The 12320-nt window shown below is 49.9% G+C and overlaps 2 protein-coding genes across 5 annotated transcripts in view; one reads left to right on the plus strand and one right to left on the minus strand.

Moving 5' to 3' along the window:
- The window catches only part of LRRC36 (leucine rich repeat containing 36), a 72977-nt gene extending 71715 nt beyond the window's left edge, over positions 1-1262 (plus strand). For both annotated transcript variants that reach the window (XM_047792662.1, XM_047792664.1), the window contains one exon: positions 921-1262. In XM_047792662.1, coding sequence (XP_047648618.1) covers positions 921-1146 — 226 coding nt within the window. In that variant the 3' untranslated portion in view covers positions 1147-1262. The remainder of the gene's footprint in view (positions 1-920) is intronic.
- A 7336-nt stretch (positions 1263-8598) lies between these two features.
- TPPP3 (tubulin polymerization promoting protein family member 3) lies at positions 8599-12293 on the minus strand. Of its 3 annotated transcripts, none has more exons than XM_047788803.1 (4): positions 12141-12293; positions 9529-9722; positions 9263-9416; positions 8599-9150 (listed from the first exon to the last, which is right to left on the minus strand). In XM_047788803.1, exons 2-4 carry the CDS (start codon positions 9714-9716, stop codon positions 8962-8964), a joined length of 531 nt encoding a protein of 176 aa, XP_047644759.1. In that variant the 5' UTR covers positions 9717-9722; positions 12141-12293; the 3' UTR covers positions 8599-8961. The 3 variants fall into 3 exon arrangements, with proteins under 3 accessions (XP_047644759.1, XP_047644760.1, XP_047644761.1); XM_047788804.1 differs by having other exon boundaries at positions 12151-12281; XM_047788805.1 differs by lacking the exon at positions 12141-12293 and adding an exon at positions 9840-10836.
- Between the last annotated feature and the right edge of the window lie 27 nt (positions 12294-12320).

Below are 12320 nucleotides of genomic sequence, written 5' to 3' on the forward strand. Positions count from 1 at the left end.
TCCCCAAGTCAGATCAACAAAATCAGATAAATTCAGACAAATCTAGTTTCCTTACCTATCTCCTCTGTCCTTTCCTTCTCTCGCATTAGGCTTCCATTGCCAGTATGGGTGTGTATTTGTGTTCGCCCTCTATTATGTAAAAAGAGGCATAATGCTGCTTTAACATTTCATCTTAGAAATCATTTCAAAGTAGAGTATAGAGTAAGTTCTCATTCCTTTTTAAAGACGTGTGGGATTCCACTCTGTCTTTATTTAATTAGTCTTCTATTGATGGACATTTAGGTTGACAGTGTTTTGCTGTTACAAATGGTGCTGCAGGAGTTCCCGTTGTGGCTCAGTGGTAAGGAACTTGACTATCCCTGGCCTTGCTCAGTGGGTTAAGGATCCGGCATTGCCCTGAGCTGTGGTGTATGTCACAGAAGTGGCTCAGATCTGGCATTGCTGTGGCTGTGGCATAAGCCAGCAGCTGCATCTCTGATTCAGCCCTAGCCTGGGAACTTCCACATACTATGGATGGGGCCCTAAAAAAAAATAATAATAATAATGCTGCAATGAATAGCATTGTGTATGCTTCTTTTTTAGGAGGATGGGCAGCCTCTGATAGCTTTTAACATTACATGGTAATACAGAGTCCAAGAATCATGAAAGTGCTTTGGAAAGAATAGAACAATTACTACATAAAATGCGAATGAACTATGTTATTGTTGCAGTCAGTCTGAAACATAGTCAAACAGAACTGTAATGAATAAAGAAACTTTTTTTAAACTGCTTTTAAAATAGCCCACTCATAAATCAGACAGTTCTTTCTATTTAAAGACGTTACTTCATTTTACATTTATCTTTAGCAAACATTTCAGGTCTGAATGGCATCTACTTTGCTTTTATGACTTCATGACTGTCTTTTTCCCCCTGTGCTTCAGATCCCTGGTGGTAACTAATGAGTATCTGCTGCAGCAGCTGAATAAAGAGCAAAAAGGTTATTCTGGGAAAGCACTCCTGCCTCCTGAGAAGAGTCATCATTTGGGGAGGTCTTCACCCTTTGGGAAAAGCACGCTGTCTTCTTCCTCACCAGTGGCACATGATACGGGTCAGTATCTAATACAGGGTGTTTTAGACTCTGCCCCAGAGCCTAGTCTATGGAGCTAGTACTCAACACCTTCTTTGTGCTTCTCTCTCAGCCCCTGGGGGCTCTTAGTGTCATTGCCACTAGTATGGTAGCATTTACCCTCAAAATTAAGAAAAAAAATCTTATTTTGATTACATTATATTGGTCCTTCTTTTTATTTCTCTTTTTATCTCCTCCCATCATCAAGTCATTCCTTCCTTCTGCCTGAATAAATAGTTGGTACTGAGTCCTAAGCTTCATTTTACATAGAAACATTTGGCTGGAGTTCCCGTCATGGCACAGTGGTTAACGAATCCAACTAGGAACCATGGGGTTGCGGGTTCAATCCCTGGCCTTGCTCAGTGGGTTAAGGATCTGGTGTTGCCGTGAGCTATGGTGTAGGTTGCAGACGCGGCTCGGATCCCGTGTTGCTGTGGCTCAGGTGTAGGCCAGCGGCTACAGCTCCGATTCGACCCCTAGCCTGGGAACCTCCATATGCCGCAGGAAGTGGCCCTAGAAAAGGCAAAAAGAAAAAAAAAAGAAAGAAAGAAAGAAACATTTGGCTGAAAATGTCGGAAAGGAGAAAACACTAGACATTGTGTCACTCAAAACTGTGTAGTAGGAAGTTGGAAAAACATATCCATGGCCAAGTATATTTTGTGTTAGAAGAAATTTCAGAGAATCTCTATTGATCAGTTCATCAAATATGTTTTGAGTTTTTTCCCACCACAGTGAAAAGGTAACAAGGTCTGGTGTCTGCCCTGGAGCAGCCAAGAGTTTAGTTGTGTGACAGAGCTAAAAACTTGGCATTGGTACCAAACAGGCCTAAATAAGAACCTAGCGAGGTCCTGGAAAGAGAGACAGAAAGTACATAATTTCTACTCTGGAGAACTGGAGAAGGCATCAGTGAAGACTTGAGTAGAAGCTTGTCAAATACAATAGTAGCAGGTACAGTAGGTGCAGAGCCTACCAGGTCAAGAGCTCAGAGTAGAAGAATCTGGGGCCCCCAGAAGGATCACAGGGAAGGAAGATGTAGGGCATGATGTCATGAAAGTAAATAACTGTCCTAACCTGGGAGGGATGTGTGATGTTAGGAAAATGCCCCCAAAAGAAATGATCTTTCAACTGAGACCTAAAGAACTAAATAGGCAGTCACCAGGCAAACATAGGACTGAGGGCAGAGGCAATGGAGAGAGCTGCAGAGAGAAACAGCATAAACAAAGACCATGAAATGGGAAGGAACATGATCCATTCAGGGAATGGAGGGCTTGAAAAGAGTTATACAGGAGCTAGGTTGCATGGCTCCTTAAAGATTTTAGATTGGGAAGGCAGGAGGGTAAGCAGATTTGTGTTTGAGAAGCTTTCTCTGTAAGAAGAATGAAGTGATGGCCTGTGGAGTTACGGAAGACCGAAAAGGAGCTAGAGTGATGAGAGAGAAGCCTGACACAGTCTAGACCAGAGGTGTGGCGTCTGAAAGTCAGCTTTGGGCTCAGCATCCAGTTTACACATGAGGCTGAGAACTAGTCTTTTTTTAAATCCTCATGGATTAGGCATTTAAAAATCAATGGGAAACAATAATGAAAGTGGTTCTAGGTATGTTTCTGCTTCAAAGTAGTCACATAACTAATGTTGCCAGACAGCTATAGAGGGTGAAGGACTGTTCACTGAAAGCCATGTACCTCTCTTCATCTTCAGTGTCATGTCAGAAGGAGGCAAGCAAAAAGATTAGACACTTATTTGCTCCCCTGACCCAGGTGCTGTGCAGGGAAGGAGAGCTATTGCCATAATAATGAGACATGAAGATAACAACTAAAATCACACATCTCTAAGTTACAAATCCACAGACCTCTTGATTTTATGTGGGTTTCCAAAAGGAGCATGTACAGAGGAGCCATAGATTTTTCTTTTTTTTTTTTTAAGCGGACAATATTTATTCCTTTTCCAAATGTTATAGTAAAACCAGGAGGAAGAGAATGGTTTTAGCAGTTATTTTTTAAAAAGTACAAATCTGGGGTTTGACCATTAAAAGTTACTTACAACAATGGGAAGGGGGAAAAAAAGCAATAAGTTGTTTCACCTTACAGACCTCCTCCAACCCCAAAGCTTAATACTTGCTTACCAAGTCAAAAAAGAGACTCAGTTGATTCACAAGCTAAAGGTTTGAACTTGAGTAAGACATTTATAAAAATCTAGACAGGGGGGTTCCCGTTGTGGCTCAGTGGTTAACGAATCCGACTAGGAACCATGAGGTTGCAGGTTTGATCCCTGGCCTCGCTCAGAGGGTTAAGGATGCGGCGTTGCCATGAGCTGTAGTGTAGGTTGCAGACGCAGCTCAAATCCTATGTTGCTGTGGCTGGCGGCTACAGGTCCAATTAGACCCCTAGCTTGGGAACCTCCATGTGCTGTGGGTGCGGCCCTAGAAAAGACCAAAAAAAAAAAAAAATCTAGACAGAGGCAGTGTCTTCCCCAGCTTCGGTGAGACTAAGCACAGCACAAGAGACTAAAAACTCAACAGGGGAAGAGGCTGGACACTAAGGGTTTGGGAGTTTAGGCACCCTCACATCTGGCTCAGGGATTTGGGGAGTAAATAAAACCTGCTTGGAAAAGAATTGGGGAAGAAACCAGCAATAGCTGTCTGCATGGGTGGAAACAATGAAAGAGGCCAGGGGAAGGAGCATTTCACATCATTAACCTAACCTGGGAAATTGAAGGATCACCTTCAACTGGCCTTAAGAGAAAGACCAGATGGAAGATGGGAAAATCCACAGGAGAGAGAGGAGGAGAAGTGGAGAGGGAATGTGGATAGGCTGCAACAGCCCCTTCCTTTCTAAGCACGGGAGGGCAGCCAGGGCACCAAGTCCAGGCAGTGACCTCAAAAGGACAGCACAGTTTTTGCAGTTTGAGATCACCAATCTGCCCCCATCCGACTACTCACTCTGCTTGCTCATTGGTGTAGGGCCACTCTCCAGCCCCAAGGGAGTAGATGGCTCTGCAGCCTAGGGTCCTCCCTCTTCTGTGTCTCCTCCCCTGGAGTCAGCACTAGCCTCTGCCCCTTTGGTCTGGGGCTCCTGGTCTCATGAGTGGCAACAGCCTTCCTTTCCTGGGGAGTGCCTTCCTCACTGCATGTACTCATCTCCCCCTTCTCCTGCTCTTCCTCTGTGGGTGAGGAGGTAGACCTATCACCCTTTCGATTTCTCTTGAAGGACAAGCCACTCAATTAGATTTTTTTTTTTTGTCTTTTCTAAGTCCACACCCATGGCATATGAAGGTTCCCAGGCTAGGGATCTAATCGGAGCTGTAGCCACTGGCCTATGCCACAGCCACAGCAACACCAGATCCGAGCTGCATCTGCGACCTACACCACAGCTCACGGCCACACCGGATCCTTAACCCACTGAGTGAGGCCAGCGATCAAACCCGCAACCTCATGGTTTCTAGTTGGGTTCATTAACCACTGAGCCATGATGGGAACTACAGTTTTTTTGTGTGTTTTTGTTTTTGTTTTTGTTTTTGGCCGCACCTGTGGCATAAATTCCTGGGCCAGGGATTGAACCTACACCACATCAGCAACCCCAGCCACAGTGACAATACAGACCCTTAACCTCTTGCACCACAAAAGAAGTCTTGAAAGAGAGTTTCTTCTTCTTGGGGGACTCCTTGGTGGGGGAGCTCCCCCCTTGGCCTCCACACCCTGGCTAGGGGGTGCTGGCTTGATGGAGTCAGTGGCTCCAGCCGCCTGCTGTTCCATTGAGGGGAGGGATTGCCTTTCACCTTTGGGGAATGAGCCTGGGTTGCTTTTCACATACCTGTTCTTCTGTCTGTTGACCTTGTGGGGTCTGGGGATGCTGAGCAGCAGGCACTTCCTCCTCTACAGTCACCCCTCCGAGGTTGCCCTGGTGAACCACTGTGGTGGCTGACCATGATGGAGGTTCTGCTGGGAGGCATCCAGAGTGCCCAGGGCTCATGATGTAGGGGATAGTTTGGTCTGGTGGGCCATGCCAGCAGAGGTGTGGGGCTCGCATCTGAGGGGAAGGGATGTGTGTTGGGGGAACTGAACTGTACCCCTGGTCTGCACCTGATCCACTGGCTGCACCTGCTGCTGCTCCACTCTGTGCCAGAATGCCCTCCATGTTTTTATGAGCTGCATGGCTCTGAGGAACCTATGGTGAGCTCGTTTTCTGTGGAAGTGTTAGTTATAACAGCCACCCTCCACACTTTCCTGGTTCTGTCTTGGCCCCAGGGAGAGACCTCCAAAGAGTCTAAGCCTTGCCATGATAGGGTAGCCTTGGCCAGGAGCCTTACAGCCCTATGTTGTTATATTTCACAATCCAAGCTTAATGCACAGGCCACCTCACTGGACAAAGGATGGAGAGTAGGAGAGGTAGAGGCAGGGATAATGCACTTCTTTTATAACCCAGCCCTGCCTTCCTTCCCCTGTGAACGTTTGATAAGACCAGCCCAGGACCTATTCAGGGTACCTCTAAGGAGGAGCAAAGAGCCTGACCCAGACTGAGTCATATCATACACTATTTTCCTTGTTTGTTTTGTTTTTATACACATGTTCTTTTTTTAGATTATTTTCCATCATAGTCTATCCCAGGAGATTGGATATAGTTCTCTGTGCTACACAATAAAGAATCTTATTGTTTATCCATTCTAAATGTAATAATTTGCATTTAATAACCCCAACTTCCAGTCTATCCCACTCCCTCCCCCTTCCCCCTTGGCAACCACAGTCTGTTCTCTGTATCTGTGAGTCTGTTTCTGTTTTGTAGATAGGTTCATTTCTGTCATATTTATTTATTTATTTATTTTTTAAAACAGAGAGCTATGAGAGTTGTAAGAATTTATTTATTTACTTATTTATTTTTGTCTTTTTAGGGCCACACCGGTGGCATATGGAAGTTCCCAAGCTAGGAGTGACCTACACCACAGCTCATGGCAACACCAGATCCTTGACCCACTGAGTGAGGCCGGAGATCAAACCTTTGTCCTCATGGATGCTAGTCAGATTCATATCCGCTGAGCCATGACAAGAACTCCTGTGTCATATTTTAGATTCTGCATGCAAGTGATATCATATGGTATTTGTCCTTCTGTTTGTAGCTTACTTCACTTAGTATGATAATCTCTAGTTGCACCGTGTTGCTGCACACTCTATTTTCTATTGTCACTTTAAGTGGCTAGGGTGCCTGCCTCAGGCTGGGTAACTCTCTAGGGTTGCTGGCCACTGCTATAGAAGTCAACTGGGTTTCTGATTTTTCCTGTGTGTCTCTTGGTTCAGAGGGCAGGGGTAGGGATTGGTGGCATAAAGGGAAGGGCCAAAGAGTCACTTCTCTGTGGGGCTAAGTGGGCTTACATGGAGTGACACCCTGCTCACCTGTCAACACCCTCTAATTCCTACCTTGCCCCCTCAACATCTCTGTCCCGAGCCACACTACCCCTCTATCCCCTACTCCAAGTGACATTGGGCTCCAGGGACTCCAGGGCCACCTAGGGTAGGAACATTCCAGAAAGGAAAGCCCCTGAAGCAAGCAGAAAGTAAGTGTCGAAGAATTCCTCACCCTAAGTCTGGCACTATTGGAAGAAAGAAGGAAACACAGCTGGGATGGAGATTGGGTCCTCAGGGAAGTTCTGTGCCCAGAAGGAGAGGCAGGACCACTCTGACAGATTTGGTCTTTCCATCTGCTATACTTAGAGGGTTTTAATAGCTCCATCCCACAGATCCCAACCTCTCTGCCTTGAAAGACTGGCTTTGCTAGCAAGGGTACCCAAAGCCTTCTGCCAAGAGGAGGCTATGGGGGTGGAGCAGTGATAAATCAAGGTCTGAAATGGCAGTTTGGTCAGTCACTGCCATGTACCAGATTTTGCTAGACTAAGGATCTTCCTGGCTCTGGGTGGGCCTTGATTTTCCTCAGGCTCCATAACCACTTTTTGAGAAGAGGGGACTTTACTCTTACAGGGTGGAGTTTCAGGACTCAGCTAGTTCTCTCTCTGGGCTCCTCTAAGCAACACTGCCAATCATAGGAGGGGCCAAGCTGCTGCACCGGTACACATTGAATGGTAATCTCACCTGTAGCTTAATAGCTTATTAGCCTGCATTAGACCCATTTGCAGGATTTGGGTTTCACTCCTGTTAAGCTCATTTAAGCGAGTTTGAAATTCAAACAGTTTCCCCAAAGCTGGAGGAAATATTCCTTTTATTATTTTCTGGTGGGGAGAGGTAGAGCTCTCTGAAACTTCCCTGAGCAATGGAAGATCAGTGGAGTCAGGAGGTTCTGCTGTGGCCAAGTACTGATCTCTACCCTCTAATTCCTACCTCGCCCCCTCAACATCTCTGACCCAAGCCACACTACCCCCTCTATCCCCCACTCCAAGTGACATTGGGCTCCAGGGACTCCGGGGCCACCTGGGGTAGGAACATTCCAGAAAAGCCTGTGGGATGAGAGAATAAATAGTTGTGCTGCTTTGCCTTGTTATCTGGGTCAGGAAAGAAAATATTTGTGAGTGTATGCCATGTAAGCCTTTTCTAGCACCTTTGGGAGCTGCCCTCTTCTGGGCAGTCCCTAAGTCCCTCTTCAGCCCACTTGTCAGCAGGAGGGAAGGAAAGTAGGCCTTGAAGGTTTAGACTTAGGAATAGTTCTGGCCTAACATTGAGAACCTCATAGAGGAGAAAAGGTTGACCTGGGCACTCCCAGGAGTCCTCAGGGTCAGAGAAAGGGGTCCCCACCCTCCTCCCAACTTGGGATGATGATGGGAGGAAATTGGCAAGAGGCCCCTCACTGTTGGATACCCTGCTCACCTGTCAAAGGCTGGTGTTGGGTGCCAGGTTCTATGGCTGGCCATCTAGCCTCAGTTTGTTTTGGAAATCAGTGTTGGGGTTTGTTGTGTTAGAAGGAGCCTGGCCAGGGAGGCAAGAGGTGTGGTTCTGACTTCTATTCTGAAGAAGCCCCTTCATTCTCTGGGCCTGAGTGTCCTCAGTTATAAAGTTGTGAAATGGATTATCTACTGTCTAAGGTTCTTCCTGGTCTGACATTTTATGATATTCTGAGCTACAGACCAAAATGACTCTCTTTGGTAGCCCCCCTGGAGTGAGGGCCCTGTCAGCAAGCTCAGAGCTGAGGCCTGGCGCTGGGCCCCATCAATCCTTAGCTGGGCCTAGTTTGTTGACTCATCCTTTTCCCTGCTGTGAAAGCAGAGAGGCCATGACTGAGGTCCTAATTGCAGGAAGGCAAGCTGTGATGTCAGGACTCTGGGCCAGGGCTGAGGTAAAAAGCTTTTGATTTCCCTATGGAGCATCCTTAGGCAGTCTGGCTCTGTGCTAATGGAAGGGGCCTGGTATGTGTCTTTTTCTAGGCAGGACTGCCAGTGGAAGAATCAGCACAATGTGACACACTGGGGGGGGGGGGCGAGGAGGGGAGGCGTGATGACACTGAGGGGTCAGCAGGGTATGAATGACATTACCTTTATGTGGACAGTTGGCCAGACCATAATGGTATAAAAGGTGTTTTTATTGAGGTCTGGGTAGGAATTAGGCACTTGGCCAGAGCAGCAGCTTAAATATGAGGCAAGCAGGCAGGGGTTAGCCATGCCCGGGGCTAGGTTGGGGTGGGGAGGCTATAGACACAGACTCTCCCCAGACAGACAGAAGTTGAAGAGAGGAGGGGAAGGGGACACAGAGCAGTCTGGATCAGAGGCCTCGTCGGCTGGCCCCGTGGGGCTGAGCAGGAAGCGCTAGTTGGCAGGTCCAGCAAGGAGGGGACCGGGCTTTCTGCTCCACATGCCCCTTAAGACCAGGCCTAAGCCTCTGGCAGGAGCAGTCACACTGGGGTGCAGCGGGGGGGCCTTCCCAGGCCTCACTTCTTCACCTTGGCATCATAGGTGCCTGCATTCTTGTAAGCACTCACATAGCCACTGTCATCCAGGATGTCTTGCCGCCCAGCAATGCCCTTGCCCTTTCCACTCTCATCGAAGCGTTCCTTGTGGGATCCTGTGTACTTGCTGGTGTCGGTCAGCCGTTCCACAGCACCCCCTGTTTTTGCTTTCTGTTTGGACAGAGTTCCAAGAGCACCTGGTTAGGGAGCCCAGCTCTTCCAACCCCAGCCAAGATTCCCCACATCCCCTTCAGTGGCCACCCGAGACCAGCAGGGCACTTACAGTGACGCCCACATTGGCTGGTTCCTTGCCTGCCACCAGCTGGCAGATGGCATCGAAGGCCTCCTCCTTGCTCTTCCCCTTGAATCGCTTGGGTGCCAGCTCTTCTAGGGCTTTCTTGAACTCCTCATAGTTGATGACCCGAGCAGACTTCCCCCTGCCATGTATGTGGGTACCATGAGTTTTCCCCCTTCTCCACATCCTTCCTGGTTCCAGCCCCCCAGTTACCCTTCTGGGAACATCAGAAGCAGGGACAGCCTGAGGCTTACTTGACTTTGGAGAAGACAATGTCGACATCAGTCCCTGTCACAGCTTTTCCGTCAGCCACCTTGCAGTCCTTGCACAGCTTGGCCCAGTTCTTGCCATTCATCTCTTGCCCACTGGCCTTGGGGTCACCATGGATAGCAAACTTGCGGAAGCTTTCCTCCAGCCCAGCCACATCTGTGCTTGCTGCCATGCCACCCTGTAGGGACCCACCATGGTCACCTCTCAGCCAAGCCCCCCCATCCAAGACACAGACCATTACTGCCTCCACCTCAAAGCTTACAAGGATGAAGCTGTAGGTACTTCTGCCACATACCCTCAGAGCTGGAGAAGGAGTTTCCTGGGGAGAAGGGCCAGCACAGTGTCTGAATAGGCCCCAGAGCTATGAGGAGGAGCCCTAAGAGAAAAGGTCCTGTCATTTAATGCCAGCCTGGCCCAGAGTGGAGTTCAAAGATGAAATCATGATGCTCATACCAGGCTGGGAACAGAGTGGCACTGTCCAGAAAGACTGTGAGGGCAGCAGCTGGGACCATGGCTTTGTCTGGCCCTGGCACAAGGCCTGCCTCGGTGGAAGTGAAGGTGGCAGAGAAGGCCTCTTCCCTGGGAGTTCCATGCCAAGCTGGGTCAGGGCAAGGCCAGGCTGCTGGTTGGGCAGGTATTTAATGATGACAGTGACTATATCAGGGTCATGAGGACCCAATAAGACCCACCCCAGGCTGAGAAGGGAGCCAGAGCATGAGCAGGAGTGCATGCCCTAGGCAGGGGTGCAGCTGGCCAAGCTAGGACCTTGTTACTATTTGCTGTTAAACAAAAACATGAGGGGAGGGGGAACTTGGGGCTGGCCTGGCCACAGTTTGTGAAGCCTGGAGACAGTTGCTAAGGGAGGGTGGTGCTGCTTGGAGAATGTTGCTAAGGGCAGAATGGTGTCAGGGCAGCTCAGGGAGAAGCTCCCAGTGCTGCTGGGCTGGGCTGGAGAACAGGGGCTCACGGGTGGGGCACACCAACACTCCCAGCGCCTGGAGCACAACTGTAGCTTCCTGGCCCCTTGCCACCCACTTGGGCTGTAACCTCAGAGTTTGTAGAGTTTAGGAGGAGCAGGAGATCTGGGGGGCTGGCCCAGGTAAGAGTTGTAAAATTATGAATCCCCAGAGGCCTGCTGGCAAATGAGACTGTGGCCTGGGTTCTGTAGCCCTCACAGAGGCACTCTGCACTGAAGCACACTTCCCCAGTGTACACCTTCAGCTTTCCATGGAGGCCTCCTGGCCACACCCAGAGCACCACCACACAGGCCCACACTCCCACAGCTGTATGCACTCAGCCCTGGCCCTCCATATCCTCGGCCTTATTCCCTCTGACCACACCCTTAACCTTGTACTCAGACCTCCCTGACCACACCAGCCATGTACTGAAGTGCTCCACCCACTGCCACCCCTGCCCCCCACTGCAGTCCCCTGACCACACCCACAGCCCTGGGACTAAGGGCCTGGACCATTCCCTCAGCATCCACCCCTGACACATATACTAATGACCCTGTACCAAGGCCCCCCAATAATACCCTCAGCCCTGCACTAAAGAGTCTTCCCCTCACTTTCCCACAGCCCCCACTGCGGTCCCCCTAACCACACCCTCAGCTCTGCACTGAAAGTCCTCCATATAACACAGCCTGGTACTAAGACTCCCTGACCACACCCTCAGCCCTGCACCACAGCTGCCTCCATCTATAGCGAAAAGCCCTGGGACTTAGTGCCCCTGTCCAAACACCCACAGCACTTACTGAGACCCCCCCCCCCCGCCCGCCCGCAACCAGAGCCATAAAATTCGCCCCTTCTCCACATACCTGCAGCTCCTGCCAATTCTCCTTATCCACTCACCCACAGACTTGCATTTCCAGATTCCCAGGTACTGTGCCAGAACCCCCATGTAGAGACCCCCTGTACACACCGACCTCCTCCACTGCGGCCTCCTGACCACACCCTCAGTTGTGTCCTCAGCAACTATCTTCCACCTCTTCCTAGATGCCCACCCACCTCTCCCACTTCCACGACCAGCGGTCTTAACACTGAAAACCTTCCCCCAGTGATCATACTCACCCATCCCTAAGTTGCAGTTTCTGGGACTGAGAGCACCAACAGCTCCTGCATTGCAGAGACTCTGTGGGCTGACAATCCCTTCCAAACAGCACTCCCCTTCCCTCTCCCTATACTGCAGTGTGCCACCAGAGACCTGGGGACCAGCACTTAGTTCACCAAGGGTAAAGTCTGACAAAGCTTGAGTACCACAAGATGCTGGTCGCAGGGTTCTAGCAGGACCTTAAACTCATGCTCACTCCTGTCTGTAGGAAGATGGATTCTTGGTAATTTCTGGCTGATCAGGTGACACCAAGTACCAGACCCTAGTCCCAGGGGTCTGCAGGCCATGCTAGCTCCCGCCGGGACAGCTGGACTCATCAATCATCCTGTGGGTGGGGTGGAACGCTTGGGCCCAGGGCAGGGCCGCTCAGCTGGTGTCCTCAGCTCGGTACCATCCGGGGTTGGAACCCCTTCCAGGCCGCTCCCATGCCACCCCCTTCTTATCGTGCAGGATATTGATTAGGGCTGTCGGCGCTGGGGTCTCCTACCGGCTTCTACCTCGTGGCTGCTCCTGCAGCGGGCGTTCGATGGACAGAAGGACACAACAATGGACAGAGGGATTGGGCGGCTCCGCAGCTTTGCTCCCTGCCGGCTCTGGGGCGGGACTGCAGCCCGGGCGGTTCCGCCGTATTATCCCTTGTTTCTCGGTCTCCATGGAGACGGTGAGT

The sequence above is a fragment of the Phacochoerus africanus genome, chromosome 8 (genome assembly GCF_016906955.1).
Source record: "Phacochoerus africanus isolate WHEZ1 chromosome 8, ROS_Pafr_v1, whole genome shotgun sequence".
NCBI classification, from domain to species: Eukaryota; Metazoa; Chordata; class Mammalia; order Artiodactyla; family Suidae; genus Phacochoerus; species Phacochoerus africanus.

Excerpts from the sequence above, each read along its gene's own strand:
- TPPP3 (XM_047788803.1), bottom strand. The coding sequence starts at position 9,716 with ATGGCAGCAAGCACAGATGTGGCTGGGCTGGAGGAAAGCTTCCGCAAG. Across the intron at positions 9,417-9,528 it reads ATTGTCTTCTCCAAAGTCAA|GGGGAAGTCTGCTCGGGTCA; the intron begins GTAAGCCTCAGG and ends CATACATGGCAG. Across the intron at positions 9,151-9,262 it reads CAGCCAATGTGGGCGTCACT|AAAGCAAAAACAGGGGGTGC; the intron begins GTAAGTGCCCTG and ends CTGTCCAAACAG.